The 20773-nt window shown below is 55.2% G+C and overlaps 1 protein-coding gene across 4 annotated transcripts; it reads right to left on the bottom strand.

Annotated features, from left to right (window-relative positions):
• SAMD14 (sterile alpha motif domain containing 14) lies at window positions 1-18188 on the bottom strand. Of its 4 annotated transcripts, none has more exons than XM_028836378.2 (10): window positions 17537-18188; window positions 13586-13640; window positions 6833-6999; window positions 5893-6379; window positions 4684-4771; window positions 4511-4585; window positions 4246-4405; window positions 2864-2983; window positions 2601-2756; window positions 1-1720 (listed from the first exon to the last, which is right to left on the bottom strand). In XM_028836378.2, the coding sequence occupies exons 2-10, from the start codon at window positions 13626-13628 to the stop codon at window positions 1565-1567; spliced, it is 1452 nt and encodes a 483-aa protein (XP_028692211.2). In that variant the 5' UTR covers window positions 13629-13640; window positions 17537-18188; the 3' UTR covers window positions 1-1564. The 4 variants fall into 4 exon arrangements, with proteins under 4 accessions (XP_028692211.2, XP_014974809.2, XP_077827348.1 ...); XM_015119323.3 differs by having other exon boundaries at window positions 6091-6379; XM_077971222.1 differs by lacking the exon at window positions 13586-13640 and having other exon boundaries at window positions 17537-18173.
• Between the last annotated feature and the right edge of the window lie 2585 nt (window positions 18189-20773).

Here is a 20773-nt window from a genome sequence, read left to right as displayed (position 1 = left end):
TTCTGGTCACTGGCACATCATAAGTGTTTATTGAAATAAATTGAGAACTGCCTCCCCTTCGCATGCAGGTGGGCACCCACTGTAGCTACTGATGGCTTTAAGGACGTGGGTGCATTCCAACCTCCCATGGCCCTGCCACCAGGCCCAGATGGTGCCAGTGTCCTCATATCTGTTTCCCTCCGAAGCCCCTCTCCCAGCACAGATAGCAGAGGGGGGATAAGGACTGAGTCCCAGGTACAGGGTGCTGGCTGTAAGCCACAGCCCCTGGGCAGGAATGAGGGAGCCAGCATGCATTGGTGCCATCCGTCGCTCTGGGCAGATGGGAGGAACTGGAGGGGTTTCCAAGCAGGAGCCCCCCGGCCCCATCGGTAACTCTGACTAGTGTCCTGGAAGCGGGGCTAGCTGCTGACCAGCGCCACACATGGACACTTCCTCCAAGGACATTTCCTAAAAAGGACACATGCTGTCCCGAGGCTGCTGGTAGACTCCACCCCCATCCAGGGAGCTCGCCCCAGCCCTCAGTGTGGCCTAGCGAAGCAGAGCTTGCACCGCCTGCCAGTTCTGAGCCCACTGATTCCCTGACAATGCCTGGGGCAGATGGAGTGCTGAGGAACCTTTCCAATCTCGCAGCTGCCAGGGACCCCCAGGTTTTGCCCCTCTGCCTGGCTGGGGTGACAGCTGACCAGGTCAGCAGCTCCTAGGCTTTGGCTGGTGGAAGTGGTGTCCTCTGTCCCTATCAGCTCCTGTTTGCTCAGCTCCCAAAGAGGGCTCAGGTGCCCTCTGAGGAAGCAGCAGAAAGTGAAGGGAGTCCTGGCTTGGAGAATGGGTCAAAGACCAGGTTTTGAATGGGCCCTGAGAGGCAGACCTGTGTGGATGTCATCTCGCCCCCTGGAACCCACAGGACAGAGGAGGGGAGTGGGAGAAGGGGGTGTTCATCTTCCCCTCTTGAGTCCTGGCAAAGACCGCACTCGCCCCAGGCTGCTTTCTCTGCTCTCCTGTTGAGGAGTTTGGCTGGGAGTCTACCCTGAGTGCAACTTGGTGCAGCGGCCACTGGCCTCTCAGGGGAGCAGGACAGAGCTCTACCACCACACAGCCCCCTGGGAGAGTGGAGAGGAGCAGCTCCCACACCTACTTCTGCTGAAATGCCCAGCCCAGCTCTGAGCCCTGGGGCCCAGCCTCAGGGCCTCTGGCAGGCAAGCAGGCAGGCAGGCCTCCTAGCTCCCCTCTACCCCAGCAGCACGGTGGCCTGAGGGCAGTGGGACAGCCTGACCCAGGCTCCCAGACTTGCCTCGGCCCTGGCCTCTCTGCCCTCTCCCCTTCATCTGCTCCTCCCCCAGGAATTCTGTGCCAAACAAGTCCTCAAAATAGGATTTATTACTAGGCCCTCTCCCTAGGGTCTCCCTTTCTGGGGGCTCTGGGTCTAGACCAAGTGACAGGGTAAGAGAGGGCATGTCCGCCCTTGATCGTGGGACCAGGCTAGCCCAAGCGCGGCGCCCAGGCCCAGCCTCCCTGGTGAGGCCTGTGCCCGCTGAGCCAGCGGCCGCCAGCGCCTGTGCACCCTCCCCTAGCTCTTCTTGGCCTCCTGCTCTCGGCGCCGGAGCTTCTCCCGCTGCCGTGCAGCCTTCTCCTGGGCCTTGCGCTCCTTCTCGGCCGCCGCTGCCAGCTCCTTCAACTTGCGCTTCACCAGTGCCCGGTCATGCGAGTTGCTGAGCCCCAGGCTCTGGGGAGGAGTCCAGGGTGAGGGAGAGAGTCCCAGAACCTTCCCAGTCCTGGCCCCCCACGCCCAGGCTCCTTTTGCCCCAAGTGTACTCTGGAGCTCCGAATCCTCCCTGGAATGGAGCCTCCGCCTCCTACACCGTGACCTGCCCGTGGATCAGAACCCCCAGAGCAAGAATTTGGAATGAGTGTGGTTGGGAGAGATGAGGGTTGAGGGTATTAGGCGCTTCCTCCTCCTCCCCTACCATACCTCCACTCAGGATTTCAGCCTTGGCCTGGCCCTGCCCAACCTCCTGAGGCCCAGAGATGGGGAGTCACTTGCCAAAGGTCACACAGTTAGTCAGTGCCCAAGGACCCTCCTCACTTCCAGAGACTTCCTGGGGGCTCTTTTCACCATCCCTGCCCCCAAGCAATTCAGCAGAGAGCAGGAGACAGGCTGGGAACCTCCCAGCTTAGAGGTCAGAGACCACCCACCCCCTCCCTACATCCTCCCTCTGCCCACCATTACCACCAGCCTCTGAGACAGAATCAGACCAAGCTGACCAGGGGGAGACATATGGCTTCCCATGACACCAGGAAACTCATATGCATCAAGGGTCATCCTAGAGGGCAAGGTCAGCCTGGAGACCAGGACTGGAGCTTGAAGGTCACACTGAAGTCATGGACTAGAGTTTCAAGTCAAACTAGGGATTCATGCTACAACACAAAATATTAGACCAAGGACCTTGCCTAGAGGTCAGAGGTCAGGGTAGTGGCCACAGATGGAGTGAAAAGGTCAGCCCAGGAGACTGGGCTGAGGGTCAAAGGTCAGGACAAGGACTTCCAATCCTTGAAAGTCACCTCAAGTAACTGGGCTGGGTCATGGCCCTTCCGCTCTGACCCACCTTTAGTTTGCTTCCATCCAACTGCAGCAGCTGTGGCCCGTCTACCTGCCGTGCAGCAAACTCGGCAGCATACTGTTCCAGGTTGAGGCTCTGCAGCCACTGGCCCACCTGCTGGCTGGTCCAATGGTGGACAGGGGGGAGGGGTTCATCCAGGAACTGGGCAGAGACCAAGGACAGTGAGGGGGAGGCTTGGCTTGTGACCTGAGCACCTTGCAGAGTCAGAGGTCAGGACTCTGTGGGTACCCTGGGCCAGCCTTGCTCACCTCATCTGAAGACTGAGACAGCGTGTGGTAGGGGTAAGAACATTTGACCTCCTGCCGGGGCCCACTGGGAATCTTGGGGCTGCTGCTGGGGGGCGTGGAGTCATCACTCAGGGTGGATTCCTAGACAGAAGAGGGTGCATGCCACTGAGGAGAGTTCACCCCCAACCCACCATCCCTATCTGGGTGGAGCCGAAGTCCTGGACTAGGCACCAGGAGTTGCTCAGTGCCCCTGTGCATGAGCCAGGAGCTGGGCCCGCACACAGGACATGATAACTCATGTCGGGCATCAGGACCTAAAGCTTCCAGGAGAGCAGGCAGCCATCTGGAGCACATGAGGTTAGAACCAAGCCAGGTTAGTAGGAATGGAGGCGGTCTCAGGCAAGGTGTCACTTCCTACAGGCAGCCCACCGGGATTCCCCCAGGCTGGGTCAGGCATCTCTGCTCTGTGCCTCCCGCTTAGGCTCTAGTACCCCAGCTAATAAGTGCCTGATTAGAGGTCTTTATCCTCACTGGACTGTGAGCTCTAGGAGGGCCTGGGTTTTATCTTGTTCATCATGGTGTCCCAGTGCCCAGCATAAGGGAAGGAAGAAAGAAAAGGAGGAAGGAAGGAAGTTCCAGGTTCGAAGGGATTCTTTCTCCCCCGAAATTCCCAGCTTCTGATTTTCTCCTCTGCCCAGCTGAACATAAGAAACAGAACCATAGAACAAATACTGGGCTGGGGGTCTTAGAGCTTGGCACCTACATCTGTGCCAGTCTGTGGGCAAGCCCCTTCTCTCTGGGCCTTCCTTTGCTCATCATCTGTACAATGGAGATGAGCGTGCCTTCCCTTCCCACTTCACTGAGCCTTTGTGAGAGTAAAGCAGAAACACGTTTGGGGCTTTGTAAACTGTAGAGGGCGCTCTGAACATAAGCAGATGCTCATCATTGCTTCTTTTACTCGGTCTCACATCACATAGGGTTGTAAATTTTCAGACCACTAGGCTGGGGTCCTGTTCTTCTCTATATCCCCCAGGCCTCACGCTACCAAGCAGGTGGCCCAGCTCCTCACACAGGAGTGGGGTTAGAACTGAGCCGGGCAGAAGAGTTAGCAGGAATGAAGGAAGTCTCCAGCTGGGGGAACAGTAGGGAATCAGTGTTCAGTGATTTGCTGAATGCATGAACCAGTGACTGAATCAAGGAATGAACTCCTCAGGATATGAAAGAGTGGATGAGTGAATGAATGAATTCAGAGAATGCATGAAGTAACGGATCACTGCATGGCTCCATGGATGGACACATCGATTCCAGGAATGTCTGAATCCCAGCCTGAGCCAGGGTGAAGTATGCCCTCATGTCACCTGAGACTGGGGGCCAGTTTGGGGACAAGTAAGCTATGGACTTACCTGGGAAGCTGACTTCTTAGGGCTGAAGCCCTCGTGTTTAGGGGAGCAGGCAGGGGAGGTGGTGCTACCCGAGGATGCTGAGCCCTTGCCGCTGTCTGTGAACCAGGAAAAAGGCAGGAACGGGGAGACCCCTGACCTGCCGGACCCCTCCACTGACTCCCTGCAGAGAGAGTGTCCAGCATGGGTGTGGGTACAGAGGGGAGGACCAGGGCACACAGGGGGCCGGGGTAGGAGCTGTGGGTGGGCCGCCATGGGCACTTCTCACCTGCTGCCCATGGACAGGCGGTTGCTGCCTTTCTCCTTCCGGCTCTTGCCTGTGGATGCTCGGCGCAGGGTGACCCTGTGGGGAGGAAGCAGGAAGTGGAGCAGCGCTGCCCACTGTGCTACCCCTTACCCCAGCAGCTCCAAACCGTGTGATCTAGCCCTGCCTCCACTCACCCCAGGTCCAGGAACTTTCGGCGGGTCTTCTTATCCAGGCCGATGGTGGGGCTGGCGGGCTCGGGAGGACTGGCGTCATGGCTGTCATCTTTCCAGGGAGAGAAGGAAGGAAATTGCCTGTCTGCTGCCCTGCCTGCCTCCTTCGGCTGCCAGTGTGTGCTGATAGAAATTCTCTTGACTTGGAATTAGGCAGCCTGGCTCTGGTGACCTTCACTAGCTGGGTGTCCTAGGACAAGCCACTTTATCTCTCTGAGTTTCCTCCATTTTAAATATGGGGATAATAACATCCACCTACTTCATGGGACCTAACAGGATGCTTATGACAGCCTTTTACAAGCTATAAAATGTTCCAAAAAGGTAGGAACCACTACTACTCAATTTTATCCTGGCCAACTTTTTTTTTTTTTTTTTTTTTTTTTGAGACGGAGTTTTGCTCTTGTTGCCCAGGCTGGAGTGCAATGGTGTGATCTTGGCTCACTGTAATCTCCACCTCCTGGATCAAGCAATTCTCCTGCCTCAGCCTCCTGAGTAGCTGGGATTACAGGTGCTCGCCACCACGCCCAGTTAATTTTTTGTATTTTTAGTTGAGACAGGGTTTCATCATGTTGTCCAGGCTGGTCTCAATCTCAAACTCCTGACCTCAGGTGATCCACCAGCCTCGGCCTCCCAAAGTGCTGGGATTACAAGCGTGAGCCACCACACCCGGCCTGTCCTGGCCATCTAAACAGCCTTCCGATCTTGGCTCAAATGTCATTTCCAGGATGTTTCCAGACAGGCCAGGCATCCTGGTGTATGCTCTCCTGCCATGCTGCCACACACATTTCCCAAATAGCACTTGTTATAGTTTGTAGCTAGACATTTAGTTAGGGGATGATTTGATTGGGTTTTTGTTTTGTTTTGTTTTTGAGGCAAGGAGTGATCATAGCTCACTGCAGCTCAGAACTCCCGGGTTCAAGCTATCCTCCCACCTCAGCCTCCCAAGTAGCTGGTTCTACAGGTGCACACCACGCGGGGCTAATTTTGTAATTTTTTTCTGGAGACGGTCTCGCTGTGTTGCCCAGGCTGGTCTCGAACTCCTGGGCTCAAGCGATCCTCCCATCTCAGCCTCCCAAGGTGCTGGGATTACAGGCGTGAGCCACCAGCCAGGCCTGACTCGATTGTTTCTCCACTAAACTACTATGATGATAAAGGCTGCATGTGTTTGCTCACCTGGCTGTCCCAGAGCCCACAGGGTCTGGCACTTAGTATGCGTTCGGTAAAGAATGGGCGAGCCGCAGCGTTCACTCTCCACCTCCCTCAGCCACTCTGCCCAGTTGCCCCTTCCGCGGCTGCGGTGCGCGCCGGGACCGGAAGGGCTGCTGCGCCCCGGAGCAACCAGCAGGCGGTGCAGCGCTGGCCGCCTCTCACCTTCGCTGTGCGGCTCTGCGCGCGGGTGGCGGCGCACGAAGCTGGGGGAGCTGTCGGAGGAGGGCGCGGAGCGCGGCGGAGAGCAGGAGGCGGCGGCCAGGCCCTCGTGCGAGGTAGCGTTGTGCAGGGGCCGGTAGCGCGTGAGCGGCGAAGGCGGCGGCTCGTCCTCGTCCAGGCTGCGCCGCAACCCCGGAGGATCCAGGCAGAAAGAGCCCCCGGCCGGGGACCCCGGGCCTGAGTGCAAAGGCGAGCGCAGCCGGTGCAGGGGGCTCCCGCAGCCGTCGGTCACCTGGTCGAGGAGGCAGGCGCTAACCGAGAACCCTCCGCCTCCCTTCCCGAAGGAGCTGGGAGACTTTCACCCTGTAAACTGCGGGCCCTGAGGGTCCTTCTGGGGCCTAGAGGGAGGGTTTCCTCATGGGGGGTGGCTGGAGAGTGAGAGGTGGGAAACAGGAGCTTTGAGTCACATAGGCTGGGGCTGAATTCCCCCTCCTTCACTTACAGTGACACTGCTACTGGACCTCGCAGGGCCTCAGTTTCCTCAGCTGTAAGATGGGGCTAATAATATCTTCTTTACAAATGATTAAGTGAGCCAGAAGTGAACTGCAGCTAACACTTGTTAGCATTACTAGGTCAGAAGTCTGGGGATGTGGTTTCCCTGGAAAAGCACTTTGGAGAGTATCCAGGGGTGGGAGGAGTGGGAGGGGTGGGAGGGTGTATGTGTGTTTTCCTAACTCGCCCCAACCTTGCCTCCGGGCCCGTCGGAGCCTTCACCATCCTCTGCGGAGCTGGCACTGTCTCGAAGCCTGGAGCGGGACGGCCGGTGTCTCCGGCCCTTGGCCAATAGTTGGGCCCGGGCCTTGTGTAAACTGCTGTCCAGTCTGGCCGTCTCTGGCACAGCCAAGTCCAGGTCTGCGAACCGGGGGAAGGGAGCAGAGACCAGACACATGAGAGGTGATGGCAAGCCCAGAGGCCCACCTCAGGGGCCACCTGCACCCACACCCCAGGCATTCAACCCGTGTTCTTGAGTGCTGGGAGTACAGACAGATGAAAAACAGGGTGTCTCCCCGTTTCAGGTGGGAGTGGGTGAGTGTTCAGGGGAAGCAGACATGCCAGCACTAAAATACAGCACGGTGTGATGAACCCTCACGTAGACACGGAGGAATGGCAGCCCTGTTTGGATACATCAGAGGAGGAAACACCAAAGCTGGGTTTTAAGGTCTGGGTAGGAGTTTGTAAGAGATGAGGTGGGAAAAACAGGTATATGCAATGCTAGGAAGTAGGGAAACAAGGGTGGTACCTCCAGGGACAGCTGGAGGGTAGCTTTGTGGAGAGAAAGGTTGGGTGATGAGGCTGGAGAGACGATGGAAATAATGGCTACCATTTAAGAAGCACTTACTACACATCAGACAGTGTACATACATCATCTCTCACTCAACCTGGTGGGGTTGGGACAGTTACTGTGCACACTTTACAGCTGAACAAACTAAAACTTAAGTCACTTGACTAAAGCCACCAGCTAGCAATGGTCCAGGATTTGAGCCTGCCTAGTCTGGTTCTAGAGACTGGCCCTACTGGGGACACTGACTTGCTGTGCCATGACAGGGTCTCACTCAGAGATAGCACTGCTGAGCATCTAGAGGGCTTGCAGTTGGAGTGGAGCAAAGAGACACCCCCAGAATCCAGTGGCAGTGGCAGGAAGGAAAAAGTCCCATCGTCCCCTGAAATTTCTCTCCTGCCCTGGGTCTGTGACCCAGTGCTAGGTCTTGCACAAGGACACGGAGGAAGAGTAGGCAGACCCAATGGGTCCAGCATAAAAGTCCTTATTGCTCATAGCTCCGCTTGTCATGTGCTGTACCTCGGAATGAAGCACTCATGCTGTACGAGTCCTGAGCTTGGCACTGGGGTCTCCAAACAGAAAGAGTCTTCCCAGGCTTCAAGATGGGTCAAGACCTTTCCTCCCTACTCCACCCACCATGATCTCAGGGGCTCTATTCCGTCACCCATACCCACCTGGCCTTGTCTGATCCTCTTTCCTGTCTGTAGACAACCCCTAAGCCACCCCAGTTGCTCTCCTGACTTAACTACCACCTATTTCTATTTCCAGCCTTGACCCCCTCCCCTGAATTCCAAGCATGGGCACTCAGGCACCTGCCAGGGAAGTTACCATGTCAAAAGGCCCAAGGCATCTCAAGCTCAACTCATCAAAATGAACCGATCATGTAACCTCAAACCAGCTTCTCCTCTCTTCCTTGACTCAGTAAAAAGCCCCCTTGTCCACCCAAGTCGCCCAAGTCAGACAGCCCTAAGCTACCCTTCTCTCTCAGCCCCAGACCCAGTTGGTAATTCATGTGTCTAACTGTCTAGTTGACACCTCCACTTTGATGTCCACCAGGGGTCTTCAGCCTACATGTGCTGCAACCTCCTGATCTCTACGCCCCAGAGCTGCTCCTCCCAGTCTTGGTGAACAGTAGCTCCATGCTTCTAGTTGCTCAGCTGAACCCCTGGAGTCATTCTTCACTGCTTTCCCTACCATCCTACAAACTGATTCATCCACAATTCCTGTTAGCTCTACTTTCAAAAGATAGCTAGACATATTGAAATATTTATGGTGAAGGGATATGATGTTTTGGACTAGGTTCCATATAATCCAGGGCAATAGGGGGAGGGTGTGGATGGAATAGATATGAAACGAGACTGGCTGTGACTAGGTATTGTTGAGGCTGGGTGGTGAGTTCTTGAGTGCTTGATAGAGTACACTCTGCTGTAATCTCTAATTTTGAATCTGTGTGAGATTTTCCATAATAAATTATTGTTTGTGCAAATGTATACACATACTCCTATATATGTGTATATATGAAGAGAAAGGGAGAAGAGCAGAGGAAGGGAGAGGAGAGGAAAAAAAAGGAGGGAAGAGGATAGGAGGAAAGGGAGGGAAGTGAGAGGGAGAACTCACAGTCTCTTAGACCAGAGGGTCTAAACTGCCATCATCTTTTAGCCTGGATTATTACAAACAGCCTCCTAGCTGGTCTTCCTTCCACCTCCCTTTCCCATCTACAGTCTATTTTCAACACAGCAGCCAGAGTGATCCTGATCAAACATGTCAGTTTATATCACTCCCCTGCTCAGAACCCTCCAGTGACTTCTATCTCATGCAGATTAAGAGCCAAAGTTCTCCCAGTGGCCTTCCAGAGTCAGCCTATGCTCCCTTGCCTCTCTGAGCACTACTCCTGTCCCTCCACTCCAGCCACCCTGGCCACCTGGCTCGTCCTCACACAAGCCAGCCTGCACTGCAGGGCCTTTGCACCTCCTCTGCCCTTTTTCTGCAAGGCTCTTTCCACAGATTTGTGCACGGTTCTCTCCCTCACTTCCTTCAAGTCTTTACTTAAATGCTTTCTCTCACTGAGGCCTTCCGTGACCACCCAACTTATAATAGCCCCCCTACTCCAAAACCCCACTCCTTTTTTTCCTATATCATTTCTCATTCTCTGGCATGCTATATATTTTGCTTGTATCATTTAATGTCTCTCTCCACCCATTAGAATGTCAGCTCCATGAGGACAGGTTTCTGTTTTGTTCACTGCTCTACCACAGGCAGAGAACAGTGCCTGGCACACAGTAGGTGCTTAGCACACCCTTTTAATGAAAGAAAAAAGTTCTGTTGATTGGCCTCCTCACACCCATGGAACCTGGGCTCTCCTCTCCCTCTGGACTGAACTGCCTTAGCTCAGGCCTTCACCTGAGTAGAGGGGAAATTGCCCCCACCTGCCACCCCCTGCCACCCCAAAACATACGACTCTCCCTCCTTCGCTCCCTGCCTCCGGTCTGGCTCCTCCTTGTACCTTCCATGTGACTAGAAGAAACTTTCTGAAGCACATTTCTTTTTCCCTCCCCTCCCCTCCCCTCCCCTTCCCTTCTTCCTTTGACAGAATCTCACTCTGTCACCCAGGCTGGACTGCAGTGTCATGATCTTAGTTCACTGCAACCTCTACCTCCCAGGCTCAAGCGATTTTCCTGACTCAGCCTCCCGAGTAGCTGGGACTACAGGTGTGTGCCACCACGCCTGGCTAACTTTTGTATTTTAAGTAGAGGTGGGATTTCGCCACATTGGCCAGGCTGGTCCTGAACTCCTGGCCTCAAGTGATCTGCCCACCTTGGCCCCCCAAAGTGCTGAGATTACAGGTGTGAGCCACCACGCCAGGCCTGAAGCATATTTCTGACCATGTCCCATACTCTCCTGCTTTTGAAACTCTCGCAGAAGGGGTCCCAAAGCTAACTATATAAAGTCCATGCTACTCAGCCATCTATTCAAGGCCTGAGGGGCCCAGCTCACCCTTTCTGTGTTCCCCACAGATTCCTCCTCTTATATGACTATGGCTAAGAGCACTGGCCTTGGAGCCAGATGGCCAGGCTGAAGCCAGTTCTATCACTTGCCAGTTGGGTGACTCTGGGCAAGTTACTTCCTTTTAGGTGTTAGCTTTCTCATGTGTAAAATGGGATTATACTAGCACTATCTTCCTTATAGGGTGGTTGTGAGCATCAGATAAAATAATCCACATACAGTGCTTCGCCATAATGCTATGCTTAGTACGAGCTCAACAGGTGCTCGCTGGTGATGGCGTCTGTGGAATCAACTGAATTGCTTATACTGATACCTATATGTGTACCTGCCCCTGCTTCGCTTCCCACCTCCATCCCTGTGCTCCATCTCTCTCCAGCCCTTCTCTGTCTGGCTAATCAACTCTGACACAGCACCGTCTGGCAGCCGCACCACACTACCATATGGTCACGATATGGTCGGGATATGGTCGCCAATGACTGTCTCCTCATGCTGGCCTGCAACCTGCAGAGGGTGAAACCCTTCCCTGTCCACTGTGTATCGTGAGAGCCTGGTGCGGCTCCTGACAAGGAGCAGGTGCTCAGGAAGTGTTGAAGCAAAGTCACACTTCCATGGACCAGTGCATGCTTTGGCAAAGATGGACTCCAGACACACACGGGTGCTGATGAAGGTCACCTCCACGCCCATGCCCACATCCCATCACGTCCACATTTCAATCCTCTGCCCAGCACTCCCCACCATCTAGTATGATCCTTGTTTATTTATGTGTGCTTTGATCATCTGTCCCCCTACTTGCCCCTGCAGGAAAATTTGAGCTCCATGAGGACAGCGATTTTGTCTGGCTTGTTTGTTGCTGTCTCCCCAGAGCCAAGGACAGGGCCTGATGCATATTAGGAGCTCTATAAATATTTGTCGAATGAAAAGACAGGGGGAGACTGGGAGGCTACTACCTTAAATGTGGCAGCCAGACTGAGGTCTGCTATAAAGAGCTGAGGTTGTAGAAGGAATAAAAAGAGCTTTCTAAGGAGAGGGAATGGTGCAGCCTTGGGCTTGGAGCATCTGGGGAGCAGCGAGGGGGCCAGCACAGCCTGCAAGGGGACAGGAAGGGTCTGGGGGAGGGTGGACACCTCCAAGAGGAGATTGCAGTTGTCCAGGGGGCAACCTGCTGGTGTTTCCAGTCCCTGGGGCTGTACTGGCGGAGGGAGCCCTCTGTTCCCAGCCCCTGACAGAATCTCCAGGCACTGCCTGGAAGCAGCAGCAAGGATTGAAGGCTGAACCACAGAAAAATAAGAGCTAATCCTTATTGAGCTCTTACTGTGCTAGGCACTGTTCTAAGTGCTTTACAATTACTCAATTACTAGCTCATTGGAGCCTCCCCACAGCCCTACAAGGAAGGGACTCCAGGAATTCCCAGGGCAACCTTAATTTGCCCGAGGGCAGAAAGCTGGTGAGGAGCCCACCAGGGTTACAGACAGGCGGTCTAGCTCTGTTAGTAAGCATTAACACCCTCTCTGAAGCAGAGATGGGAAGGAATTTTGAGTCTAACCTCTCGTTGTATGGATGGGAAAACTGAGGCTCACGTAGGATAGGAGGACATGTTTGGCCGAGGGGACAGAGGGAGTTAAGGAGAGTGGCTCCCAGGCCAGTGGTCTGGCATCCTCTACCCTTCTGGCACCTAGCTGGTGCCTAACCAACTCAAAACAGGGAGAGGGGCCCCTTGCTCCTGACTCTGGGCCATATCAGCACCATGGCCATCTTACCTTGGAGGGGCTGGGGAGCCAGGGGACTCCTAAGGGGCTTGGTGGTTTTGAGGCAAGGTGGGGCCAGCCTGTCCTGGGTCCTCTGCTCTACGAGGCTCTCCCTCCAGCTTCTATCTCTTCCCTCTTCTCTGCTCCTACCCTCCTTCCCTATCCTTCTCCCCCATCTCTCTCCCTCTTCCTCCTCCTCCCAGCCCTGGGCAGTGGGAATTCATAAATATTTAATGGCCTTTCAGGTCAGGAAGCAGTGAGGACCCAGCTACCTCAGCAGTGAGGAAAACAGGCAGGGGTTGCATGTTAGAGGGTAGGGAGGTGGGGGAATAGGGGCAGAAAAGCCCAGGGAAGGGAGAGCTCATTTCTGTCAGGCCTGGGCTTAAGTCTGGCCTGAGTAGGAAGGCAGTTCAAGGCTAGGGGAGCTGGAGGAGACTGGGATGGGAAGCAGCAGTTCCTGGCATGGCCAGGGGAGAGAGGGAAGAAGGGAGAGATGGGGAGAAGGAAAGCAGGGGAGGAGCTGGGGACCCTCTGGCATAAGAGCCCCTCGAGGAGCAGGCCACTCTCCCCATCTCCCTTATTCCTCCAAGTTCCTTTGCTCAACGACTCCTCCTGACTCCTCCACCCGAATCCCGCTGGGAAACCGGCTTTCCGCCCCAGTGCATGCTGGGAACTCTGCCCAGCTGGGGTGGTCTCTTTCTCCAGTCCACACAAGAGAAGACTGCAGGGGGTAAATGATGGTACCGTGGTGTGTGCATGCACCCCAGTGTGTACTGAGGACGTGGGCGTGCAGGCCAGCATGAGGGGGCCAGCCTGGGGGTATTGAGGCTGTGTGTGTTATACATTTGATTTCAGCACACATACAAGCAGGGTGAGGTCCCTTGCACTTATTTATGTGACTTGGAAAACGTGTGTCATTTGGGCTGGAGTTTACAGGTGTATAAGATAGTCACTAAGAGCAGGAAGTCTGGCAGTTTGGGGTTCTATTCCCAGCCCTGCCACTAACTAGATATGTGATCTTGAAAGCAAGTGACTTCAGCCCTCTGTACCCTACACTCCTGGTCTGTAAACTGGGCTTACTTCTAAGCATTATTGTAAGGGTTAACGAATACATTGCATGTGAGATGGGGGTGCTTAACCTAGTATCTGGCATAAGATAAGCACTTAATAAATGGGGACACTTATTATACCTGGTGTGTCCACTAAGATAGCGGTGACAAAGGGTCAGGCCACAATACACACACACACACACACACACACACACACACACACACACACACACACACACACACACACACACTCTCTGAAGTTAAAAAAGAAGCGCCCTATCCCCCTCAATGCCTGGTGGCCCAGGAAGGAAGTACTCTATGGCTGTGTCTATTGACTAGAGATAGAGCCACACAGAACTTACCAAAAACCTCATCCACGGGTTCTCGGAGCTTTGAAGAAGCCATGACTCAAGACAGCTGGGGAGGACAAGAGGGGAGAGAAAGAAAAAGAGAGCCTGGGTAAGAGATTCAGGCTGGCCGAGGCAGGAGAGATGTCGAAGGCTACCTGCTCCAGGCCTGTTGGCTCCTCCCCTTACCTTAGAACCCTTCTTTTAGCCCCTGGAAGAGAAGTCATTGGAATCATAACCCACATCATGGGCGCTGGGGCAGGAGGTATAGTAGGAGGGTGGGGGCAGATGTAAATCCAAGGCACAGACACAAGCTGAGCCCTGTGTTCCTGGTGTCCTGGTCCACTGATTTGCTGTGTGCCTTCACGTGGGTCACTGAACTTCTCCCCTTCACTGTCTTGGGCCTTCGCATCATTAGCATCCCCTAAAAGCTTTCAGTCATCAACTGTCCAATCAAATCTGGGAGAAGTCATGGAGATTATTAAATCCAATCCTCTCATGTTACAAATGAAGAAACAGAAGGGGGAGTGACTGGCCCAAGATCACATAGCAAGTTAATGGCAAAATCAGGACCAGGACCCAGGTTCTCCCATCCGTCTACCCACCTATGCACTCATCCACCTACTTGCTTACTCATCATCCATTCACTCACCCATCTATCTACCCATCCAACCATCCAACATCTGCTCCCATGCACCCAACATCTGCTGCCATCTGTCCATCCACCTATCTTTGCATCCATAAATTCTCCATCTCTTTTCCAATCCTGCCTCCCTCTTCCCTACACCCCCATCACTGGTGCCCTCACCACCTGCCTTTCTGAACATGAGCTGTTCAGGAAGCTGGCACCATCAGCAGGGCCACTGTTCCAGACATAGTTCTCACAGTTCTTGACAGACTCACAGATGTAGGAGGGTATGAGGAGTACACACAGCACACAATGGACAGCCAAACCTCTATGATGCAACTATGTTCTGGGAAGAAGTGTGAATGGGTAGGGTTTTCTTTTTTTTTTTCTTTTTTTTTTTTTTTTTTTGGTTCAAGGTTTTTTGGTGGGAAGCAAGAAGGGAGGGCAGATAGGGAAGGATATATGTAGCTGAAACCATTTGAATAGACTTTCAAGCAGATGTAGGATTCCAGTAGCCCTAGGGAGCCCACTGGTCAGGGAATACTGAATCGGGGGAGAGTGAGGAAGCTCAGGGGCCACTGATGGTTTAAGGCAAGGGGACGCTGCATGGCTGAGACTTGACCTCCAATTACGTCTAACACTCAGGTCCCCAGGAGAATGGCAAGACACTGAGCTAGATCATACATGTGTCAGATGTAGGAAGGCTAGGCCACACGCCTGCTGGGGTCTTTTCCAACTCTTCTTTTCCATTATTACATAGACATCATCTACCTTTACTGTGGCCAGCCTTGGGAATTTTTTTTTTCTTTTTTTTTAAGACATTGTCTTGCTCTGTCGCCCAGGCTGGGGTGTAGTGGTGCTATCTTGGCTTACTGCAAGCTCTGCCTCACGGGTTCATGCCATTCTCCTGCCTCAGCCTCCCGAGTAGCTGGGACTACAGGCGCCCACCACCATGCCTGGCTAATTTTTTTGTATTTTAGTAGAGACAGGGTTTCACCATGTTAGCCAGGATAGTCTCGATCTCCTGACCTCATGATCCGCCCGCCTTGGCCTCCCAAAGTGCTGGGATTACAGGTTTGAGCCACCGCGCCAGGCCCAGGAATTTTCATATCCCCACTTTACAGATACATATCCCCACTTTACAGATGTGAAAACTGAGAAACAGGAGATGAGAGGAAGAACTAAAGCCAGGCAAAGCTGATGCATGCTTATAATCCTAGCTACTCAGGAGGCTGAAGTGGGAGGATCACTTGAGCCCAGGAATTCTAGACCAGCCTGGGCAACATTGTGAAACCCTCATCCCAAAAATAAGTAAGTAGCCGGGTGTGGTGGCACATGCCTGTAATCCCAGCTACTAGGGAGACTGAGGCTGGAGAATGGCATGAAGCCAGGAGGCGGAGGTTGCAGTGAGCCAAGATGGTGCCATTGCACTCCAGCCTGGGCAACAAGAGCGAAGCTCCATCTCAAAAAAAACAAAAAAAACAAAACCACCTCCAGATTCCATAAATGCCTGGGGCTGAAAGCAGAAAATGAGCTGTAGGAAGGGGTCATCAGGGAAGTAGACCCTCCAAGAACGCTCCTGCCATTCTTGAACTCCAGGGGCTACTAGCAAAGATCTAGAACATTTCTTCCTGTCCTGACAGGCCAGATGGGAAGGGAGGCTGACCCTAAGAATTAACCACATTTCCTCATTCAACCCACAAAGCCTTATCTGGCTAGGACCCAGCTGCCACCTCCTGCAGGAAGCTGTCCTAGGTAGCCTTCCCTCTCATTTGTCTGCATAATTTCTAAATCCACCCTTCTCCAACTACTGGGAAATGGGGAATTCTTCATACTTCATTGATTCCTTAAATAGGTCTTATCTCCCCCCCACCAATCAGATGGGTGCTCAGAGAAGAGAGGGTCAGACTAGTCCCGTCAGACTAGGGACTCTGAAGACAGGAACAGCCTCTCCCATCAGAATGGAGGCTCTCTGAGGGCAGTAGTGTTGTCTCCTCTCAGCCTCTGAGAATGAAGATCCTGTGTTCTTTATTCAAGAGCCCAGTCCAGGGTCGAGATCCTCTACTGGCTGGAGGCCTCCTCTTTCAGGCACCCTCTGGGCTGGATTGGGGTTTCCTGCTCAAAGTCACTCTCGGTCCAGCCTGATTCAGCACAACTGCTCTCTTTTCTTCCCTTCAACAACTAACTTCCTGGGGTGTGTGCGGGGACTCTCCCTACATTGTCTCCCGGGGGTCACCAGACCCCTCCCACCCAACCTTCTCCTTCCAAAACTGAGCCTAGAAAAATTAGACACCAAACCCCGCCCCCACTCTCATGCTCACACACACCCCGCACACTCACACACACATTCAACCAGGTAACTGCACAGGGGTGGGAATGAACCGGTTCCTCTGGATACCCTTCCCCCCAAGGCTTCCAATCCCGGAGAAGGAGCACCAATGACCTTTGACCCTTTTCTGAGAGAAAGGGAGGCAGGTGAGCTCACAGCCTCTTGGGACTCAGGGGAAGGAGAAAGAAAGAAAGGGCGCACAATTCCTGGGGAGGGAGCGGGAGCGGAAGGAAGTGAGGAGTAGGAAGAAGCAGAGACAGACACACAGACTGGCGGAGAGTCCACAGGGCTGCTGAGAAGAAAGAGATCACACCAAGAGTGGGGCCAGGGGGAGCGGCACTGGGGATAAGGGATTCCGCCGCCCTGAGTGACGCCCGAGGGTGGGAGAGAAGGGAGAAGCCCTTCGGGCAGGCGAGAGGAGAGGGCCCCTAAAGAGGAGAAAGCCACAGAGAGAAGTGCAACTGGGAGAGGCCGGGAAGAGGTGGATGGGAAAGGAGACTGGTGGTCGGGGAGGCAGTTGTGGAGCCGGAGAGGTGGTCCCGCCTTCCCATATCGCCGGCCGTCCACCGGCTTCAGGCTTGGGGTAGTCCTCAGGAGTCGGGGACCCCCTCAAAGCACTGTTGGAGATGGGGTGAGGTTGGGGATAGGGCATCTACTCCACTCCCAGAGCCCTTCTCCCCCGTCAGAGCCCGGTGGCTAGTTTCTCTCCAATCCATCAGCACAACTCCCCGCCGGGCAAGAAAGAGTTAAACCCTCTCCCCCTCCCCCCACACCAGCTTTTTATTAATTTCTCCGGGCGTCGGGCGGGAGGGAGGGGATTAGGGCCATAAATCCTATCTCCGCCCCCTCCCCTGACAGCCCGGCACCCCAGCCCCGTGCGGTCCCCCTAGGGATGGGGAAGAAAGGCCCTTGTCCCTTGGCCCTGCCCAACCCCACTCAGGGTCCCACCGCGGGCCCAAGTGGCCCCAGCCCCAGTTCCCGGTCCACCCTAGGGCGCCCGGCCCCTCACCTCCGGCATCGGTCATCTTCAGCGTCTGGCGCCCCTGGAACCCCTCAGGCCCATGGTGCTCGAGGCGGGGGCCGGGCAGGAGAGGGGTGGGGGGACCGTCACCCCGGCCGCGGGGGGCTCCGGGCGGGCTCGAGCCGCTCCATCCCGGGGGTGGGGGTGAGGTCGGCAGGAAGGGTCCCGAAGCCGGGGGTGAATGGAGGGCGGGGGATGTGGGGAGAGGGAGCAGTTTCGCTGGAAGCAGGAGGCGCGGGCGGGGCCGGACTAGGAGACCTGACGGGAGGATGCTCCGTGTGTGTGTGCGTGCGTGTGCGCGTGTGTGTGTGTGTGACAGAGAGAGAGAGAAGAGCGAAGAGCGAGCGCCACCTCTCTCCCCGCCCCCGCCGCCCGCCAGGCCTGGCCGGACGCGGGGCCCTCGCCTGGCAGGGCCGATTCGCGCCGCGTCGCGTCGGCCGGGGTCCGCGGGGGTCCCCGGGGAAGGGGCGTCGGGGGGCGGGGGGGCGTGTGGCGGGGAAGCCGGGAGCCCAGGAGACAAAGAGCGGGAGGGAGCGAGGGGGCGGGGGCGGGGGAGGGCGGCGGGGAGGAGGCGGCCGGGCCGGGGGAGCGGAGTTGCCGCTACTTCTCTGCCCGCGGGAGACGCGGCGCACCGGAGTCTGCGCGGGTGGGAGCGGCTGCGGGGCCGCCCCGCCACGGGACCCATTCCGCCTCCTCTGCTGGGTCTGTCAGGGCTCCCGATTCGTTCATTCATTCAACAAACGTCCGCCGAGCAGCCGGGGCGCCGAGGCTGGAGCGGACAGAGGTGAAGGGAACCCCTCGCCCTGCAACCCGGCTCAAGGCCGGTGGGCCAGTCGGGGGCGCAGACGAGTGGGGAGGCCCTCACGAGCTCGGGCGCCATGGGCCCGGCTCACAGAGGGCACTTCTCACCGTAAGGGAGAGCGCACCCTTGGCCCCGCCTGGGTCCCGGCGGCCGCGGCGGGGGCTGGGCGGGGGGATTCCCAGAGGAGGTGATGTGTTGGCTACAACTGCGGGTCGGGATAGGGAAGTGCCAGCGGGTGTTGGGGGTGGGAGGGCAAGAGGGGAAGATAACTTGAATCTGGGGAGGTGCAGGGGGCTTGCACTTTATTCTACCAGCCGCCCCTCGCCCCACCCCCCACACACACATGCACACACACAAATAACAGAGGAGGGAGGGGCTCAGGTGTGCATTTAGGAAGCACCCTTGGCTCCTCTGGAGACAGGATTGCAGAGGGCACCCTGAAGGCAGGGAGACGCTCTGGAGGCTATTGAGGGCCGGTGGCAGTGGGCATAAAGATTACAGATTAAGCTGAGAGCCCTTCAGGATGCAGGCCTGAAGAAGCTGACACTGAAGAAGCTGACAGGATTTGGGGACCTGCTGGACTAGGAGGTGAGGGAGGAGGGGTCTAGGATGACTGTGGACCTCGGCTTGAGGCAGGGAGCCCTGGAGCAGGTGGGGGTGGGTACGGATGAGATCAGACTTGGACCCGGTGAGCTGGCAGCAGTGGCAGGCCAGCCATGGGAGGCAATGTAGGGATCCACAACCAGCTACCGCACGTCACAGCTTGGCAGGTGCCAGGCACTCTCAGATCATCTATTGTCACCCTCACAATAAACCCACAAGGTGGGTGTTTCCATTACCCACTGCCTCAGAGAAGACAGAGACTTAGAAGAAGGAAGGTGCTTTGCTCAAAAGCAAGTGGTGAAAGGCCAGGCACAGTGGCTCACGACTGTAATCCCAGCACTTTGGGAGGCCAAGGTGGGTGGATCACCTGAGGTCAGAAGTTCAAGACCAGCCTGGCCAACATGGTGAAATCCTTGTCTCTACTACAAATACAAAAATTAGTCAGGCATGGTGGCATGCCTGTATTCCCAGCTACTCTGGAGGCTGAGGCATGAGAATTGCTTGAACCCAGGAGGTGGAAGTTGCAGTGAGCTGAGATTGTGCCACTGCCTTTCAGCCTGGCCAACAGAGTGAGACTCAATCTCAAAAACAACAACAACAACAACAACAAAAACAAAAAGGCAAGTAAGTGGTGAAGCTGGATTAGGGGTCTAGAGTCAAGGGAGAGGTGTGGAGTCTATAGGACAGAGTTTCCTGATGGCCCAGAGGACTCTGCAGTCTGAGGCCTCTGGGAAGTGGCCTGTTGAACCCCGACAATCTTGTGACTCTGAGGACGGAATTAACAGCCTTTAGGGTCTGAGGGTATCCTAGGGATTTTATGGGAGTTTGGGGGTCTCTGGGTGTCTTCAGAATCTTCTGGCAGCCAGGAGGCTAGATTGTAGAAATCTGGGGAAAGGGTGACGTCTCTATTGACAGCTGTGGGGGCTGCATCTGGGGGTCTTAAAGGGGGATGTGCTTTGTAGGCATCTGGTGAGCTCTGGGTGGTGGGCTGGAGTGGGACTGATTATATAGCCCCTGTACATCCCAAGGGGGTGGGGAGATGAAGGGTATGTTTGCTAGGCCATAGGACCCAGGAGGAACCCCTGTTCCCCCTATTCCTAGTGAGGCCTAAGCTTCTGGGAGTTGGGAAAATACCCCTTATTGGCAAGTGTTGGCAAACCTACTCAAGCTTCCAAAATTGGGCGAGTGGGGGGATAAGGGAGGTTTAAGGTGACAGGCCCACTTACAGTCACTCGATGAAGTCCCAAACATGGACATACTGTGTATCATGGGCAAGTCATAGCTCAGGCTTGAGAAACTCACAGCAAAGCCACACACGCCTCCAGCCACACAACACACTTGGGCTTAAATGTGAGGGGCTACATGGCCCACCATTTGAAACAAACAATGTATAGGCCCCTCACCTAACACACAGGACAGATGGGGAGTGGGGGAGGGACAGAGGGACCCCACCCTGGATGCTTAGCCCCAGTCAGCCCAGCAGAAACCCTGAAAACATTCATGCCTGCCTCCCCACCCAGGAAGGTCACGCCACTTCACTTCTTGGCTGGGTTTCCTGAGCAGAGCCTTGGTGGCCCCAGGGTTCAGTGACTTCTAACTCTGGAGCTATGACCTGTGACCCTGTGGTTTGGTGGTCTCTGATTTTGGGGACCAGACACCTTGATCTGTCTTTAGCATCCTCAGGGCTCCCAGAGTGTTCCAACAATCGTCCACATAGCCAAGATGCCTTGGGAAGAGCATTCATCATCCCCAGGTTTCCAGACAACCCTCATGTGGGGGGCAGGTTTGGACTGGCCTGAGGTGTAGACTTAGGGTTTTTG

The sequence above is a fragment of the Macaca mulatta genome, chromosome 16, assembly GCF_049350105.2.
Source record: "Macaca mulatta isolate MMU2019108-1 chromosome 16, T2T-MMU8v2.0, whole genome shotgun sequence".
In the NCBI taxonomy this organism is placed as follows: domain Eukaryota; kingdom Metazoa; phylum Chordata; class Mammalia; order Primates; family Cercopithecidae; genus Macaca; species Macaca mulatta.
Note: the sequence above shows the minus strand (reverse complement) of the source record. Positions and strands in the feature narration are given on the sequence as shown.